Source organism: Caretta caretta, chromosome 1, assembly GCF_965140235.1.
Source record: "Caretta caretta isolate rCarCar2 chromosome 1, rCarCar1.hap1, whole genome shotgun sequence".
In the NCBI taxonomy this organism is placed as follows: domain Eukaryota; kingdom Metazoa; phylum Chordata; order Testudines; family Cheloniidae; genus Caretta; species Caretta caretta.
Window position 1 is genome coordinate 81,686,829 of NC_134206.1, and position 19,299 is coordinate 81,706,127.

General features: G+C 43.7%; 1 protein-coding gene across 15 annotated transcripts in view; it reads right to left on the reverse strand.

Annotated features, from left to right (window-relative positions):
- The window catches only part of MYCBP2 (MYC binding protein 2), a 420,373-nt gene that overhangs the window by 259,558 nt on the left and 141,516 nt on the right, over positions 1-19,299 (reverse strand). For all 15 annotated transcript variants that reach the window (XM_048852688.2, XM_048852718.2, XM_075129126.1 and 12 more), the window contains 3 exons: positions 18,962-19,134; positions 4,372-4,497; positions 4,154-4,281 (listed from right to left, as the gene is read on the reverse strand). In XM_048852688.2, the coding sequence (XP_048708645.1) occupies positions 4,154-4,281; positions 4,372-4,497; positions 18,962-19,134 (427 nt within the window). The remainder of the gene's footprint in view (positions 1-4,153; positions 4,282-4,371; positions 4,498-18,961; positions 19,135-19,299) is intronic.

The following is a 19,299-nucleotide window of genomic DNA, read 5'->3' on the forward strand; positions in this document are numbered from 1 at the left end:
TGATCACTGAGGTCTCAATCTCAATAGCATACACAATTTTTGAGAAAGCAACTCCTGAAAGACTCTGAAATCATCCAGGGCTGGTAAAGGAACAGAAAAAACTATATCATTAGGAAGGATAAAGATCTTTGGGAAAAGTTGAAGGTTACTGGTCTGGAGGCTGGGAACCTGACTCTTCATCCATCTATTCTTCATCACTAAGCCAAAAAGTTTCTGAAGGAGGTCTTGAAACTGAGGCCACAGGAGAATAAAACCAGCTACATTTTCATGATTATCAGGAAGCAGACCCAATTCTGGAGGGTGTGCCCTGGAAAGCCCATTATGGCCCAAATGGGAAGTTGCATGGTTTGCTTTGACCAGGTTGGGCCACTGCCATCCACATGATGGATAAAATGGGGCTCTGAAATGAGTGTTCTAGTCTGGAACCATCTCCTGATCTTGGAGAGCGGGGAAGTGAAGATTGCTGGTTGGATAGGGGTGGGGGTGTTGATATGGTGCAATTAGGAGAGTGATCAGAGTAGAAGATCTCCTCTATTGGTGGTGGTGATCTCTGAGGTGACGTCAGTATGGGGAGCTGAGATCTTTAAATTGGTGCCAGATGAAGTGCCCTCGGGAGAGAGGGTGATATTGGAGAGAAAGTAGCTTCCATCAGTAATAAATCATCAGGGAATATTAGTGCCTTAACTGCCAATGCCAGCTCTGATGTCAGTACTGAGATTTTCAGCACCGAGGCATCTATCCCAGTCCCAGGTTCTGGTGTGACCTTGAGGCCCTTTGATGCAGAGTCAGAGATTGAACAGCGTCACTTGCCCCTATAGTATGAAAGGGCATTGTGCTCAGTAGAGCTAGGAGAAATATTTTTGAAAATTGTTTACTTGCTGGAAAATACAGCTTTTGTCAACTCTAAACTATTCAAGAATTTGACCCAAAATTGACCCAAATAGTTTTGGCCAATCTTTTTTGGGGTGGTGGGAGGAGTAGATTCACAAGGGGACTTAAGCACTATTCACAAAATGATTGGAGGAGGAGGAGCCTCCTTTATAACCTTTACCCCAATAATTAGGGAAGTCACCTAGATGGGGGGTTCAAGTCCCTGAACCCTGAAAGGCAAAGTGGGGGGACTTGAACCTGGGTCTCCCACATACCAGGTGAGTGCTCCAATCCTGGGGCTAAAGGTTATAAGGAAGGCAAGCAGCAAAACCACCACCGCTACCTTCTCCTCCAGCCGTTTTGTGAATCTAGACATTGATTTTCTTTTGCCTTTATTTTAAAAATGCCCAGAAACTAAACATTTCATTTCAGCACAAATCAAATTTAGTTTTTTGTTGACTTAAATTTGCTGAAATTTTTCAGAATTTTTAGTTTCGGTTCAACCTGAACTACAATTCTCCCCCCCCCAGAATTGCCTGTGAACGAAAATAAAAAGATAAATAAAATCAGTTATTCACACAGCTCTAGTGCTCTTTTCTTGGGAAGAGAGCAAAATAAATAAATAAATAAAAGAGCTGCTCTTAGGCCACAACTTTCCCTTTCTTTGGGGAAGGCCACTGCTGGGAACCCTGGTTAGTCCGGTGCTCTGATACCTTTCCACAGCATGGTTCCAGTCTTCAATGCCAGAGCAGCCATTAGTACTGAAGTGGTCCTTGGCTGCTGTTACTTATAGCTTGTGGGTGCTGGGTCAGATTTTTTTTTTTTTTTTTTTTACCAGTACCAGTCTTGGGAGTCACACCCAAGCTGACAGACTGGGACACAGAGGTTGATGCCAGTTCTTCTGGATGTGAACTTCCTCCCAAACTGCTCCAGAAGATGTAATTTCAGCCAAGTATCGCTGAATTTTCATGAGCTTGAGGAGAATGATGGGCAGATGGAGCATCAGTCGGGCACATGGCTCTCACTGACAAAACAAACAATGGCTATGATCGTCTGTAAGGGATTGAAACAGTCACAAGACAAGCACAGGGTTTAAAGCACAAAGGTTTTGAATCCACCACTGAAGAGGTGTTGGCACAAAGCAAAAAGCTAATTGTTTTCCTCCTTCTTAAGGGGACTGAATTTAAGGAAAGGTTTTAAAAGAAAAAGAAATAAAGGGGGAACTTACAGGAAAATAAAGCTATAGGAAATGTGCTAGGAAGTAGCAGGCAGACAGAGTTTGGGCCCGCCTCACTGTCATGTACAGTAAGATGGAGCTGAGAGATGCTGGCAGGTGCTCTGCCCATTATGCTACCTGGTGAGGAGGCTCAGAAGCATGCAGGGCACAAGTGCAACCCAAAAAAACACTGTTGTTCAAAGATATCACATGAGGCATATGCACACCTGGAGAGTGATCCACAGAGACAAATGAAGAATCTTAGCTCTTACTGATCACTTGTAGTTCTGATTCTCTGCACCAATCCTAGTCATATGGCAATCCAATCTGTTTATATGAGCACAGTTTCAGTTTTCCCCTCTAGAAATGTTATTGATGAACAGAGCCTGTAAATTTCCTTAAATAGAGCCTCTTAATAATCCCACTTGTTTGAAAGATGAAGAGATCTCAGGCAGCATAACTAAGTAACTGATGACATCTGAATGACATGCTGTGAAGCAGAAAAAGCAGGTTTTAAGTAAATTAGATAACCTAACTTGTTCCTTTCCTTTCAACATCCTCTGAGGCATTTCTGAAATCCCTATGAACAGGAATTAATAATTCATCAGTATAAAAATCATTGAATGACAAAAAACTCATATTTATGGTAAGATTCGTTAACTCAGCAAAGTATGACCATCTTGAAACCTGGACTGTATGAAGTTACATTTGAGTAACTCAATGAAGACCTACAAAGTGGAAAAACATGGTTTATGCCTTTATGTATAATGGGTAAGTTCTTTTAAACAGTTTTTTTTTTCCTGTTTGTTTTTTTCCTTAAAAATATCAAGTCTTTTCTTCGGGATACATTAATTGAAATCAGTAATTTCAATACTGACACCAATGGGGCTACTCAGTGCGTAAAGGTAGTCACAGGCATGTTTCTAGGATTGGGACCTAAGATTGTAATCATCTCTGTGTGTTTGCATAGGACCAGATCAACTTGTAGGTCAATGAAAACATTTAGACGACAGTGAGTTCTTCTGTCATGACTAGGAAAGACGACGGGACTTTTTGGAAGTTATCACATTATCTTTCTGGAAGCTTACTACTGCTGCTTTGATGGATTGATTCCAGAAAATTATGGAAAGCTTTTTGGAGAACCTATGTTGTCTCCATTTTCACATAATCAAAATAATCACGAAGAATTATCATTAGAAAAATCACTTGATTTTACTGCATAATTTAGCAAATGAATTGCAATTATTAAATGCATTATTTTAACCGAGTGTTGCCCTCAATTGCCTTCTTTTGGAATAGCCTAGTACTCAACAGAATTTTGTTTATAGTTTTTAGCATGTTTTAGTTAGATGGCAACCTGTATAACCAAACCTATTATTTAGATTTTAAGCTTTGAGGCGCCTGATGGCAGTATTTTCAACAACACTGCAGTGGGATTTAGGGGGAAAAAAAACAATATAAGAGTCACCCATCCCCAGCTATAAGTATGACAGCATGCTCTTATTCAACATTAAAGTTTCTAGTAGCCCAAGCTGTAATGTCTAAGAAGAGTATCACCAAAATATCGTCTCTTCAAAAATACGATATGAATTCTCCTTTTGTATTGAATGATACAAAAAGCACTTCAATGAACAAAGTTTCTAATCACTTCATCCACCATCAGTGAAGAGCTCCAAAAGTTAACAGAAATGCTACTTAGGAATTTAGGACAAGTGGTAAAGCATTTAATTTAAATTTGGCCAGGACTTCAGTGCCAATCAATACCCCTGTTCTTGAAAAAGTTGCACAGGATTTTAAAGATGAGTGGCGAAGCTCTCAGTTTTATATCTCCCCCATACTACCATCATCATGAGGCACTGAATCAATACTGCCTCAGTGAGGAGCCCGATTCATATTCTTCTGTGGGTTTTTTTGTTTGTTTGTTTTTTGATGGATAGCTTTTACAACTGTACAGCAAGGCTCCTTTCACCCCATTAGTAAAATCATTAAAAAACCTTATCAATTCTAAATTACATTTCTAAACCCATGATCTTAAAACAGTATGTTTTGAAAGAGATAGTCTCTTACCTTTATTTTAGCAGTGTATTCACCCCTACCTCCAAAAAGGCCAAGACCACCAAGTAAAATGTCAGTATCGGCATAGAAACGGATAGCTTCCACTGAATGGGCTGAATAACCCCAACCTCCTCCATGACCTACAAGGAACAAATAATTATAGGTCTATATAGAACCAGATTTGTGGAATGAAATTCTGTTTGTTGAGCAAGATTATACTGAGTTCATACTTTCAAATCTGTTAACCACACTATAATCTTCTTTGGAATAAACTTTCATTACTGCTTGAGTCTCCTCCTCTGTATTTGCTACACCCATTTTTAAGTCCTGCATAGCAGCCAATGTATCAAGACAACCTGAAAGAAAATAAAAAGAAATATTCAATTTCTGTAACTGGAAACCACAGTTGGTGGAACTATGATGAAAAGCTGAATGCTCCTAAAGAAAAAAGGTATCAGCAGCACCATCATCTTGCCCCTCACCCACATAAGCATACTGTAGCAGAAGAATAGAACTTTGCCTCCAATTATACTTGAAGAAGTCACTGTGGTAAAATATACAGCCTTACCACCGAAGGCAACTCTTTTTACTAAGAATTTGTTCTCAATAAACTAAGAAATATTTGACTAAACCTGTTATGTGGCCAATGGCATAGAACCTCTCAACAACAGCCTTACATACACATTCCTCCTTTGGCATCAGGTATGCTTTATATACATAAGTAAAATGAAGAGTTAAAGCAGAAGTTTCTCACCTGACTTTCAGTCTCTACATATTCTTATCAAATGGGTCAAGAATCAACAGTAAGATCAGGATGTAGAAACAACATGTAGAAAACAGATTAGCTGCAGGAACAGGCATCCTAGCTGAAGTCAAGTATAGCTCTATGCACTTAATCCATTTGAGAGAGTCTCTGCTTAGAAATAGAGCTGGTCAGAATTTTTCTGGCAAAATTAAGTTTCGTAGGAACATGCTGATGTGCTAAAGTGAAATATTCCAAGGTCAACAGCTCCATGGCTGGAGTCTTGTCTCTGGGGGCTGCTAGATCCCTTTCTCCATGGCAGACAGCCTCCCACCTCTCCAGGCGGGTGTCTCAGGCATAAAATGTCAATTTTTGTCTATAATGCTTCAAGGTAGATGCCTTCATTGAGTGAAGGAGAATTATCAGCACTCTGTATGCATAAAAAAGAGTCTATACAGATTAGGAAATTATCCTCCAGTCAGATTTAGATTCTGCAACTGACCTCCATTTTATAGGAAAAGAGGAAGCAGGTGAGGAGTTTCCTTGGACAACTCTAGGAGTTCTAAATACTGTTGTTGATGTGGCCATGTGGCAAACTGTGAAAATATTTTCCCTATCTAACTGGTGCAATATAAAGGAGTTGTTTATTCTCTTGACACAAAGAGTTCTATCTTTGCATGGCCAATCAGTGAAAGCTGTCACAAAGGAACAGAATGTATGTAGAAGTATGCATTCTTCAAATTTAGAGCTGCAAACCAGTCATCTTACAGCAATGAAGAAATGGAGATCCCCTAAAGTGGTCATCCTGAACTTCAAGTTCTTGATTATCTTATTTGTTCCTCAGGTATAGAATGGTTCTCGGACTTCCTACTTTCTTGGGGATGAGAAAACAACAGGTGTAAAATTCCTGTTCTTGGTGTTCTAGTAGGACTTATTCTATGGTACCTTTGACAGGAGCAAGTCAAATTCTTCCCGGAGGACCTTCTCATAAGAAGCGTTCCTGCAGAGAGAGGGGAGGACAGTTGTGAGGAGGCCTGGTGCCAAACTGGATGGAAAGTGGGTCAAGGACAGTCTCCCAGATTCAGCAACTGGAAATAATCACACATCAGGTGGTGTAAAAGAAGGATAAATGAGGACTGAAAGGAGCGAACAGAATGGAATTAGATGGGGAAAATAAATGTGTGTCTATTGGGTGCACCATCAAATCCACTTCTTACAAACAGATGAAGTGGTCTGGGGTTGATGATTGTTGAGGATGCTGGCTCCTTTATTGTTGTTAAGGCCTCCTATGATAGGTGGGTCTTGAAAGGGACTGGAATCTTCTCTGTGAAGAGAATCACTGCCAAATTAAGACTGTCCCATCTGTAGAACGTGAAATTGGGTAAGGATGGTAGGTATCTATAAAAAAGGTCAAGGGCTAAGAAAGACTACAAGATCTAGCAGTGACCCTAGTGGACTTCATTTTCTCTAGCACCATGTTATCTGCACCACTGAAGAGGTTGTGGTCTACAGATAAGGCCTCAATGTTTCCCAGACCACATTAGGAATACCTTGCCATTATAGCCTGGCAACTTCCCACTCTCATGTCTAAGTAGCCTGAAAAATAAAACCTGAATCGAAAGTCATCCAAGTCTTCTACCTTCCCCACCTTTGGGTGCTGAATAAAGAGATCTGGGCCATTTTAATCCATCCTGGGCTACAGATACCACAAGGGAATTGGGGACAGGGGTTACCCCAAAAATGGAATCCTCAAAGAGAACTGGGATACATACAGTGTGTTCTACTACAGACCTATGAGGTGGAAGCCAGTTTCAATCACAACTTATGGCTAATGGGGATTGTGGTTTTTTTTCCCCTTCAGCCTGGGTCTGTAAGATGCCAACAAGAGATCTGTTGACTTCCACTGTACAAGTACCTTTTTCCAGATTTAGGCTCTTTATGTGAAGATAGCAAACTGTTTGAAAACATCAGGTGATGACATGACAGTAAATCTTACGTTTTCATCAGGTGAGGTGATCTCTACATTATATCCATTAGCAGAATTGTCAGTGTCCTAAGGGATACCCTCTTCCAAAATAACCCATATCCTGGTCTTCCATTAGTCGATGTGTCAGGTCCCTGAAAGGGACAGCAAGCTGAACTGGTATAATTTGTAGGTATCAGAACAGCCAGTACTAGTGCCAACAGTTGTGGTGTCTTCACCAGTGCCAAAGAAGTGGAGACATCTCTTCTAGAATGCGAGTCAGATGGTGCCCAGAGTTTTAGCTTAGCTGCTTCAAAATGGGCCTAAATTGACCCTTGTATGAAAAGCCATGTAAGCAGCTATACAGGATCTTGAAGCATCTCCTTCCAAGAAACATCTGGGATAGGGTGAAAAATGGGCTGAAATGTACTGAGACACAGAGCATGGCATTGGGGACCCATGAGCCTGCCTTAGAATGCACCAAGGCTGTTCCTTACTACTTCCATAAACTGGAAGAATCTGGCCAGAGGGCTGGGAAATGGGCTGTGTCTTCAAGAGAGGATACCAGGATCCCTGCCAGAAGTACTAAGACATGGAGACACAGTGTCCTGGATACTGGAAGAAGATCGAGATCCTCTGACATCAGTGCCAACTCATCCTACACAGATTGATTTGGCAGCAATGGCTCCCAAATTGGGATGCTTGGTGTAGAAAAGTGGGTAAGTTCTCTCATGCCAAAATGTTTCCTCTTCTCCTTATTTTTGGAAGAAGTTTTGTGGAAGTAGAAGTCAGTGCTAAGAAATCGGGTTGACACTGGCACAGAAGCAGATAGTATACCTTTTCTGGGTGGTTCTGATACCCCGGCAGGAGCAGGTGCCAGAATAGCTGGTGCCATCAAGGTTGCCATCACTGTGAGGTCATGGGGGCTTCTCTTGGGTATGGTGCTGCAAGATGCTGACAGGAGATAGTGCCTCTGGCAGTTGGTAATGAAAATAAACCCAGATCCTGCAGCCAACTCTGATACCTGCAAGTGTCTCATAGGCACAGAAGGCAAGGACGTCAGCAAAATATAGGGATATGCACAAGAGACTGTTCTGGGGGCAAATATCTTGGCTTCAGGGCCTCAGAGGACTTACAGGCCTGTAGCCTCAAGTCCCTGCAGGTCTGAGGGGTGAATGTCTTCGAAATGACACATTGGGCCAGAAAGTGAGACTCCTCCAAGCACACCAGATATGTGACATGTAAGTGTTACCATGGGGAAGAAAACCCAAATGTACAAATATGGAAGGGGGGATAATTGGCTTGGCAGCCGCACTGCTGAAAAGGATCTGGGAGATGTGATGGATCACAACTTCAGCATGAGTCAACAATGCAATGCTGTTGCAAAAAAAAAGCAAATGCAATTTTGGGTTGCATTAACAGAGGCATAGCATACAAGCCACAGAAGGTGATAGTACAGCTCTACTCAGTGCTGATTAGGCCACAGCTGGAGTAGTGTGTCCAGTTTTGGTCACAGCTGTATAGAAAGGATGCAGAGAAATTGGAAAGGATCTAGAGGTGAGCAACAAAGATGATCAAAGGGATGGAATGCGAGCCATATGAGTAAAGGCTGAAGGAACCAGTTATGGTTAGTTTGGAAAAGAGGAGATTAAGGCTGGACAGGTGTGCCCTGAGCCCCACCAGAGGGCAGAAACCACAAGCTCCCCTCCCAGCCAGTCTGTTATGAGGAGAAGGGGGCGGGGACAGCAAGCCCCGCGAGCTGCACTTTTAACTGTAAAAGAGCTGTACGTGGCTCACAAGCTGCAGTTTGGCCACCCTGTCATACAGTCTGACCTGTATAACACAAGCCACAGAATTTCACCTAGTAATTCCAGCATCATGCCCATATCTTGTGGTTGAGTTGGAGAATATTCTTAGACAGACATCTGATCTTTATTTGAAAGTTTTAAGCGATAGAGAACAAAAAGATCCCTTGTTAAGTTGTTCAAATGGTTATCCTCATCGTTAAAAATGGTTATCCTCACTTTAGTTTCAGTTTGAATGTGTCTAGCTGGACATTGTTATACCTTTTGTTCGCCAGATTACAGAGCCTTCTATTAAGGGGAAATTCTATTTTACCTGTGAACTTTCATTCTAAGACTCTCCATATCAGACAGTTGTCAGTCAGCATGCCCTATCTCATACAACTGATATATAGAACACACACACAGCTCGCATTTGTGTATATATAAAAAAACAGAGCTCTCTCTTCCTCTGGAATCTGCTACAACATCCTACAGAGGGTAACTTTTACGCTTGGATCTTAAAGGTACTTCTGAAGAGCCATTTGCCGGGGGGGAGGGGGGAGGGAGTTCCTGTCTTTGGAAGGTTGCAACAAACAACATTTGTTCTGTTTTTTGAACAATCTACTAAATACATTTCCAAGACCATTTTGCATTTGCTACTCTAACCGTTAAAGCAGTTCACCCATAGCCTAAGCCCTAACAGCATTGGCAGGAAGACTGAAAAGGGGGACAAACCCATTTGATTTGATTACCATTAATGTTTGGCAAAAGGGCTACAAATGTTGGAAAAAAAGGAATCAAAACAAAAAACCTGGAAAGCCACCAGACTAAGTACTGGTTTCTTAAATTGAGGTCTTCTATCCATAACTCTGTCTCCATAATAGTACTAAGACACAAAAGATAAATAAATAAGTGTTTTCCAACAGCCTGAAGGCTATAACTGAAGGGAAGGTTACTCACCCTGTGCAGTAAATGCAGTTCGAGATTTGTGTGCCGATGGGTGCTCAACTTCAGATGTGCTTACACCCAATGTACCTTTGATCAAAATTTTTTGGTAGCAGTCCCCAGTTGACCTGCACATGCACCCTACTCTTCCTTGTACCCTGCACTGACGCTACAAAGGCCTGTGCAGTCAAATTGCCCTCAGTTCCTTCTCCACCACAAAGTCCCCAAAGGAAACTATGAAGAAGAGGAGAAGGAAAGACTGTAGTGGAGCATTCATGGTGACACACATCACAAAGAATCCCGGTTACTGCAAAGGGTGAATAACCTCTCCCTATTTGAGTAGTGTCCCCATAGGTGCTTCATTTCAGGTGACTACCACGCAGCATTCACAACAGTAGGAGGGGGATTTGGAATCACGTCCAAGACTGACAACAAGGCTGTATTTCAAAGGCAGCATCTGATCTTGAAGACTAGACGATTGCACAATTTCTAGAAAAGGTATGTACTGACATCCAAGTTACAGCCTTGCAAATGTCCAGAACTGGAACGTGTTTGAGCAGCATCACAGAGGTAGAGCGAGACCACCTAGAATGGGCTAACATCTTAAGAGGGTGAATTTCAGCAGATTTGTAGCACTATATAATACAATCAGAAATTTACCTGGAGAACCTTTGGGTGGAAACTGCTGAACCTTTAGACAAACCCACAATGGATACACACAGACTGGGTGAGCTTCTAAATTACTTTGTTCTGCCCAGATAAAAGGCTGATGCCTTCCTAACATCCAAGGTGGGAAATGGACTGAATACGTTTTGGGGAAAATATCAGAAGATGGATGACTGGGTTAATATGAAACTCAGACAACAAACTCAAGTTAAAGTTTTGAATGTGGAAATAAAGAAACTGTGTCCTTGAAAAATACTGGAAATGTGGTCCACCATTAGATCTCTTCTTTCTTCAACCCTTTGAGCAGAGGTAATAGACACAACAAGGCAGCTTTCATAGATAAATTAATGAGGGAAGAAGAAACAATTAGCTCAGAGAGAGGATTCATAAGGCATTTAAATACTTGGCAGTGGGTTCCTTAACCTTGAGGGGGAAAATTACCTAATCTTCTGAGCAACCTCAGTTGTGGGATAAGCAAAACACTGAATCCCTCAATCAAGCAACAAAAAGCTGTTATGGCTGTATGTCCATACCCTGATGGAACCTGAATAATCCAGTCTTTAACTCTAGAAAGTCGTCCAAAACAGTCGAGAGGATGAGTGAGTAGGTGGAGAACATCTCTGATCACACCTAATGCTGTATCTTTCCCAGTCATGAAGGTAAGTGAATCTTGTGGATTCCTTTCTACTGTTCATTAATACCTGTTGTACCACCTCAAAACAGGAAGTCTCTAGGCCTGTAGTCCATCAAGGAGCCAAACTCTGAGATGAAGAATCCTCAGGTTGGAGTGAAACATTCATCCAGCATATTGAGAAAGGAGATGAAGAATGGATGGAAGAGTGACTGCATGACAAACAGCTGGGTGAACTAGGTAAGGATACCAGATCTGTCTGGGCCATGTGTGAACCATTAATATGATTTTAACCTTGCCATGCTTGATTTTGTTTATCACCCTCAGAATCGGGGTGGTGGAGGAAATGCATACAGAAGGCATCATGTTCAAGGAACAAAAAAGTGAGGCTCAACGAGTGAGGGCCTGATCACCCTCTCCTGCCCTGCAACAAAATCATTTGCATTTCTTGTAACAGTGGCAAAGAGGTCTATGTCCAGAACTCCCCAATTCAGAAATATTTGATTGAGCATTCAAGAGTCCAACTCCCATTCAGTCCTGGGAGAGGTGTCTGCTGAGATAGGCCATCATATTTCGTACCTGGGAAATAAGCAGAAGTAGTTACTCACCTTATGCAGTAACAATGGTTCTTTGAGACGTGTCCTCCTATGGATGCTCCACTGTAGGTGTGTTTGCATCCCTGTACTGATCGAAGAACTTCAGCAGCAGTGTCCGTTAAGCCTACATATTCACTGTCTCTCCTCGAGCCCCACCACAAGGGTAGTTACCGGGCACAGGCTAACTCCACTCACTTCCTTCTCTACCACAGAGTCATTGCCAAGAACTCCAAAACAGAGGGGAGGAGGGTAGATTGTGGAGCATCCAGAGACACACACATCTTGAAGAACCATCATTACTGCAGAAGGTAAGTAACGTCTTCTTCAAGTAGTGTCCCTATAGGTGCTCCACTGTAGGTGACTCCCGAGCAGTATCCCCTCTGGAGGGCAGGGACTTCAGAGTCAGGTCAGTTACAGATGACAGCACTGTGGAGCCAAAGATGGCAGCAGAAGCAGAGAACTTCCAGTGATCACATAATGTTCGATGCAGGTGTGGACTCATGCCACCGCTCTACAGATCTCTGAGACAGGGACATTCTTGAAGAAGGCAATGGATGAGGAAATTGACCTTGTGGAGCATGTATGAATGGTATCTGGAGGGGTCATATTGCAAACTTGGTAACATTGTCTAATATAGCGCGGAAAGCCTTTGGGCTGATATTGCCCAGCCCATAATGGACAGGAAAAGTCTGGGGGACTTCCTGAAGGCCTTCATCTTGCCCAGGTAGAAAGCTAGGGCTCTTCTGAAATTTAGAGTATGTTATATAGCCTCTCTGTTGTCTCGGTGAGGCTTGAGATAGAAGGTGAATCAATCGGTTCAATTTAAGGCCATCATCCAAGAAAGGCAGCTAGCAGCAAAGACAATGCTATGGTTTGCCCTTGACCAATATTGCTGCCAGATCCATCTCAATGGCAGTAGTGATGTGACATGCCTATCAACTCCACCTGTTGGGTTTCCCAAAGGAGGTGCAGGCAATCATCCAAGATCTTCCCTTTGAGGGCACTGAGCTCTTTGCAGAGAAACTGTTCATGATGCGACTTGGGCAGCTGCTCAGTAAAACTGTTCAGTTTCAACTAATTCTCATAATCATATTTTGCTATAAACGCTTGGTAGCTGGTGATCTGAAACTGAAGCATGGCCGAGGAGTACATCCTCCTCCCAAATAAGTCCAAACGGTAGTCCCTATAGTAGGGAGTGGACCTCATGTGATGTTGACAGCCATGAGAATTGACAGCATCCACTACAATAGAGTTGGATGGAGGATGGGAGAAGAGGAACTCTGTTTCTCTCGCAAGGATATAGTATTTTTTGTCTTCTTGCTTGCAAGTCTGTGCAACCCGACACTGGAGTCTGACATATGGTTCTCGCAGGGTCGAGAAGGGCCTCATTGATAGGGAGGGACAATTTTGAAGAGGAAGATGAATGAAGGGTGTCCAGGAGCTTGTGGTGCATATCCTTGACTTCCTCCAAAGTCCTGGACACCATGGCTAAGAAAGTGTGTCTCAGGGGCTCACACGTGGGACTAGAATCCCAAGATGCATGGGGGGTGGTATGCAGCCCAGGGGTCCCAGTATGGACACTTGGGTGGTGATGCCTATGGATGGCCGTAAGAGGGATGGCACCAGTGGACCATCTGAAGATATGCCCATGGGCCCTGCTGGTATCGGGCCCCGTAGAGGGTTTGGGGGTAGTACAGAGATATCCCCTCCTCTGGTTTGCTATCTGAGTCCACACTGGAAAGCAGGGGAACATGGCAAGGCAGTAGGGGAGATTACTGTGCTGGGTAGAGACTTGGTGCAGAAGTCCCAGTGACGAGGAGAAGAGACTCGGCATGTCAGTTACACGAGGATCCTTGAGTGCCGGAATTCCAGCAGTGCCGACTAGCTCAGTGCCACAGTGGTGCTATGGGGGACAAATCTTGTTCACACTGGCCATTCAGGTACAGAATGAGGCGTCAGTACCAATGGGACATCGTGTACCAGTGGTGCCTTTGAGTGTTTGGTCCTGTCCTTCTCCTTAGGTGCCGTTGACTCTGTGCCCATACCCACTAGGTCTGTGGGCACATCAACAGTGCCTGTTACCGTAGTCTTCCTTGAGCCATGGGTACCAGGCTTGGCCTGTCTCAGTGCTGATGGTACCATGGTTACCAAGCACGTTGGTGATAATTTGCAGCGAGCTCGCAGCTCACTCTGGGGACTTCACACTCTCTTTTTTGACTTACAAGAGAGGTTGGCGGAAGATTTCTTTACCCAAAAGCCCTTGGATGTTGAGGGATGTGGGGAAGACTCATGTCTGTGTGGAGACTCTTGGCACAGGTCCAGAGAATGTCTGAGTGCTGCCTTCATGAATATAATCGTCGGCCTCAGTTCTCTGTCCTTGGGAGACCGAGGTCTAAGCTGCTGACAGAAAGGGCACCTTTGAGGAATGTGTCCTTCCCCGAGACAACAAATGCACTGTGAATGCGTGTCTGTGATGGGGATACCCTCACTGCAGGCGAGGCACTTCTTGATGCCCATAGAAGCGAGCACAGGCCACTGGGGAAGGAAGGACCCCCAAAAAGAAGGATGGAAATAAATAAATGCATATATAATCCCTACGCGCTGACTAGCCTTGTGGCAGGACATGCAACCCTAGCTTGTGGAACAGAGACCACTCTTTGCGATAAGAATGGCAAACCTGATTGTAAGATTGGCCCTTGTATAGCCAGTCATCAAGATATGGAAATAGCTTATTTCCAATGCCTGGGTATAATTCTGTGACCATTGCTAACACCTTCGAAAACATCCTTGGGGCAGAAATGAGGCTGAATGGGAGCACTCAGTACTATCAGTGATCCAGACCTATCAGAAACCAAAGAAATTGCTTGCAAAATGGAGGAATCACATATGAAAATAGGTGTCCTGAAGTTCAGGAGCCGAAAACCAATCCCCCGGTTCCAAGGATGGGATTTTTGCTGCAACAGTCAACATTCTGATTTCACAAAGTTGTTTAGGAGTCTTAAATCTAAAATTGATCTCCATCCTCCATTCTTTTTCAGGGCCAGGAAATCGTTGGAGTAGAAGCCCTTCCCACTGTGCTGAGCTGGAACATTTTTACAGCTCCTATGCAGAGACGGGAAACGACTTTCTGTCTTAAGAAAGACTCATGAGAGTGGTCCCTGAAGAGGCGTGGGTAAGAGGAAAAGGAGGTAAAAACAGATGGAATACCCTAATCTTGCAACTACCATCTGTCTGATGAAATCAACTCCCATGCAAACTGAAAACAGGAGAGGTGGTTTCCAAAAAAGGAGGGAGGCGGCAGAATGGTGCACATGCAGCTCAGTTCTATGGGATGTTTCAGGACCACGACCAACTTGTCATAATTGCCGTTTATATGTTGATGGGACTTAAGTGGTCGACACTGAAGAAACAGACAGTTTCTTTATGAGTGCTTCATAAGGTCTCTGAAAAGCTGAAAATTATGTGGGGCAGGATCTCCTGGGATCTACTAAACCTTAATTTGTACGCAAGTGTGTAAATCCCAAGAGATCTCAAGGTGGCTCTGGAATACTTTAGGGCAGGGGTTGGCAACCTTTGGCACGCGGCCCATCAAGGTAATCACAGAATCATAGAATATCAGGGTTGGAAGGGACCTCAGGAGGTCATCTAGTCCAACTCCCTGCTCAAAGCAGGACCAATCCCCAATTAAATCCCAGCCAGAGCTTTGTCAAGCCTGACCTTAAAAACTTCTAAGGAAGGAGATTCTACCACCTCCCTAGGTAATGCATTCCAGTGTTTCACCACCCTCCTAGTGAAAAAGTTTTTCCTAATATCCAACCTAAACCTCCCTCACTGCAACTTGAGACCATTACTCCTTGTCCTGTCATCTTCTACCACTGAGAATAGTCTAGAACCATCCTCTTTGGAACCATCTCTCAGGTAGTTGAAAGCAGCTATCAAATCCCCCCTCATTCTTCTCTTCCATAGACTAAACAATCCCAGTTCCCTCAGCCTCTCCTCATAAGTCATGTGTTCCAGACCCCTAATCATTTTTGTAGCCCTTCGCTGGACTCTCTCCAATTTATCCACATCCTTCTTGTATTGTGGGGCCCAAAACTGGACACAGTACTCCAGATGAAACCTCACCAATGTCGAATAGAGGGGAACGATCACGTCCCTCAATCTGCTGGCTATGCCCCTACTTATACATCCCAAAATGCCATTGGCCTTCTTGGCAACAAGGGCACACTGCTGACTCATATCCAGCTTCTCGTCCACTGTCACCCCAGGTCCTTTTCCACAGAACTGCTGCCTAGCCATTCGGTCCCTAGTCTGTAGCTGTGCATTGGATTCTTCCGTCCTAAGTGCAGGACCCTGCACTTATCCTTGTTGAACCTCGTCAGATTTCTTTTCGCCCAATCCTCCAATTTGTCTAGGTCCCTCTGTATCCTATCCCTGCCCTCCAGCGTATCTACCACTCCTCCTAGTTTAGTATCATCCGCAAATTTGCTGAGAGTGCAATCTGCACCATCCTCCAGATCATTTATGAAGGTATTGAACAAAACCGGCCCCAGGACCGATCCTTGGGGCACTCCACTTGATACCAGCTGCCAACTAGACATGGAGCCATTGATCACTACACTACCAATGATCACTACCATTGAGCCTGATAATCTAGACAACTTTCTACCCACCTTATAGTGCATTCATCCAGCCCATACTTCTTTAACTTGCTGACAAGAATACTGTGGGAGACCGTGTCAAAAGCTTTGCTAAAGTCAAGAAACAATACATCCACTGCTTTCCCTTCATCCACAGAACCAGTAATCTCATCATAGAAGGCGATTAGATTAGTCAGGCATGATCTTCCCTTGGTGAATCCATGCTGACTGTTCCTGATCACTTTCCTCTGGTGTAAGAGCTTCAGGATAGACTCTTTGAGGACCTGCTCCATGATTTTTCCGGGGACTGAGGTGAGGCTGACTGGCCTATAGTTCCCAGGATCCTCCTTCTTCCCTTTTTTAAAGATTGGCACTACATTAGCCTTTCCGCTGGCGGGCCACAATGATGTGCTGGCCGCCACATCTCACAGATCCCATTGGCCGGGAACAGAGAACTGTGGCCACTAAGAGCTGTGTGGGGCCATGCCCATGGACGGTCAACATAAGCAAAATATCTTGTGGCCCGCTAGTGGATTACCCTGATGGGCCACGTGCCGAATGTTGCTGACCCCTGTTTTAGGGTATGCAAGTATTTGTCTTTGGATTCCACAAAAAGTTTGAAACCATTGAAGGGAAAGTCCTCAACAATGTTTTTGACCTCCCTTGGAAATTCCAAAAGCTGAAGCCAGGATGCTGTGCATATGACCACTGCTGCAGCATCCCAATGAGACCTGAGAAGTCGTTCTGGCTAACAGTTGCCCCTAATTATAGCCTAAAACTGCTCACTCTGTTTAGTTGGTAAATGTTCAATAAAGATGGAGAAATTGGTGTAATTTGAATGGTTGTATATAGCCATGACAGCCTGACAATTTGCTATTCTAAATTGAAGTATTGTGGATGAGTAGACCTTGCAGCCAAATCAATTAAGACATTGTTGACCTTTATCGTACAGAATGGCTTTAGCATGGTATTGCCTGCCACATTCAACCACTCCCTCCACAAACAGGGAGTTGGGTGCAGGATGGGTAAACAAGAATTCAGAGTCCTTAGTTGGGCTGTAATATTTTTAGCAGCCCATTTACACATTGGTGGCATTGTTACCGGTGTCTGACAGATGGTCTTGGCAGGATCCAGCACAACCCTCACTGGTGGGAAGGGCAACATGGGCAGAAGGAGACTACTGAAGGATACCCAGGAGTTTATGCTGTGACTCTTTGACCTCCTCCAAGGGGATCTGTAAGGAGTATGCAATATGTTTCATTAACTCCTGGAAGTCTCAGAAATCATCAGTTGTAGAAGGTCGGGGAGAGAATAACTGCCTCATCTGTAGAGGAGGAAGAAATATTTGTCTAAGGCATAACTTTCTTATCTCTCCTAGCTTCCCGTTTCTCAATGGACTCTGGACCGTAAGAGAACTGAGGCGGGATAGACAGGGTAGACGGATTTATTCTTCCGTAGACCCTACAAGACAGACTATGAGCCTGTGAAAATTACTGGCAATATGCCATCCAAGGATCCCAGTATGCCCAATGAGCAGATCCATATGACACTTTGGGGAGGCATCCACTTGTGCTCGAAGCAGGTCATGGGTGCATGGGTCCGTGTTTTATGTAAGTCCTGCCTTTCTACCACACTCTGAAGATGTTGGAGAATTGAGCAGTACCAGGGAAAGGTCAAATTTCAATTACCATAGTTCCACCAGCACAGATAGTATTTCGGCAACCATTAACGAGCGAGACTCCAGTTTATGCGAAACAAGGAGATCTCTGGCATATCTGAATTCCTGTGGTACTAGGTAAGTTTGAAGTACAGGGTCATATTCCACTGTCAATTCCAAGGACATAAGCTGTTCGAGCAGGTCCCTCCGGGTAGATTAGTCAATACTGATAAGAATGTTTTAAGGGGCACCAAGATTGCATAAGATGCATGCCGTTTACCCAGTACTGAGGATGTCTTTGTTTTGGAGGGCAACACAGATACAGATGGTACCAAAAGAATTCTAGGTATTACCTTTTATAGAAGAAGAGTGCTTAAACTCCTTTGCGGCTGAGCTCTGCTTCTGTGGTACAGACGGACTCAGTACAAAAGCATTTTTGATGTTTCTGTTCTTAGAAGAGACCAGAGGCCCAGACATGAGGTCAGTACGAATGGTGCTTGGAGCCTCAACAGTACCCAGAGCAGGACGTAAGGTCTCTGAAACAGTCTTAGTTGGAGGAGACAGAGACTTCAGAGTAAGCTCCTTCTGAGGAGAATGGGCTCTCCTTTTTTAGGTCTTCTCTGAGGATTTACCTCCAACAGATCCAGGTGAACGTGCTGAAGTCAAAGGGGCACGATGTTCACTCCCAGGTCAATGTCTGAGGTAACCGGATGGGCATCCTGGCCTAGATCTGAGGCTGGATGGGGAGAATGCTCCATTGTTAAGAGTCTAAGTCTTATCTCACGATTCTTCCTAGCCCTGCCCTTAAACCCAGAGCAGAACTTTTGAGACCAATTCCTCTGAAACAAAATAAATAGAAATGAGAGACAGAGGCTAACAGACTATTTTTGAATAGAAAGGCATACTAATACTCTGTCTCAGGCTGAGGCGGATGAGAAGGAACTGAGAGCAATTCTACCATGCAGCCCTATATAGCCTCTGTGCAGGGCATGAGGATGCGTAGGGCATATATGCAAGTCGAACGAGCACTAATACAAAAAAAACCTCTGCTCTCAGGTGTATGGGGTGTAAACACACCTGAAGTGGAAAACCCCTGGGGACACTACTCAAAAACAACACACACACACACACACACACAGCAGAGTGCGTTTACTATTACTTTTCAGCTTTCTGATTCATCAACCATAAATTTATACCTAGAATGTGCAAAGCTGCATGAGACCTGGTGGTTAGAGCTTTGGATCCTGTCGGAAGAGCAAGTTCCGGGCTTAGAATACTACATCGCGATTGCATGTCTGGAGCTGAGGGAAGCCTGGAATCAGCAACAACGGCATTGTAACTCCACAGTTCTCTAGTATTTGGTCGAAACCTGACCCAAAAACACAAGGTTAAAAAAAAGATTTCAATGTAGCAAAAAAATTAAATTTAACATAACAAAAAATTAACTGAACCTATTTTAATATCTAAACTTGCTAAACTATTTTAATATCTACTGAAAACTACTTTATGATAGTTCTGACTAGTAGGGAATATT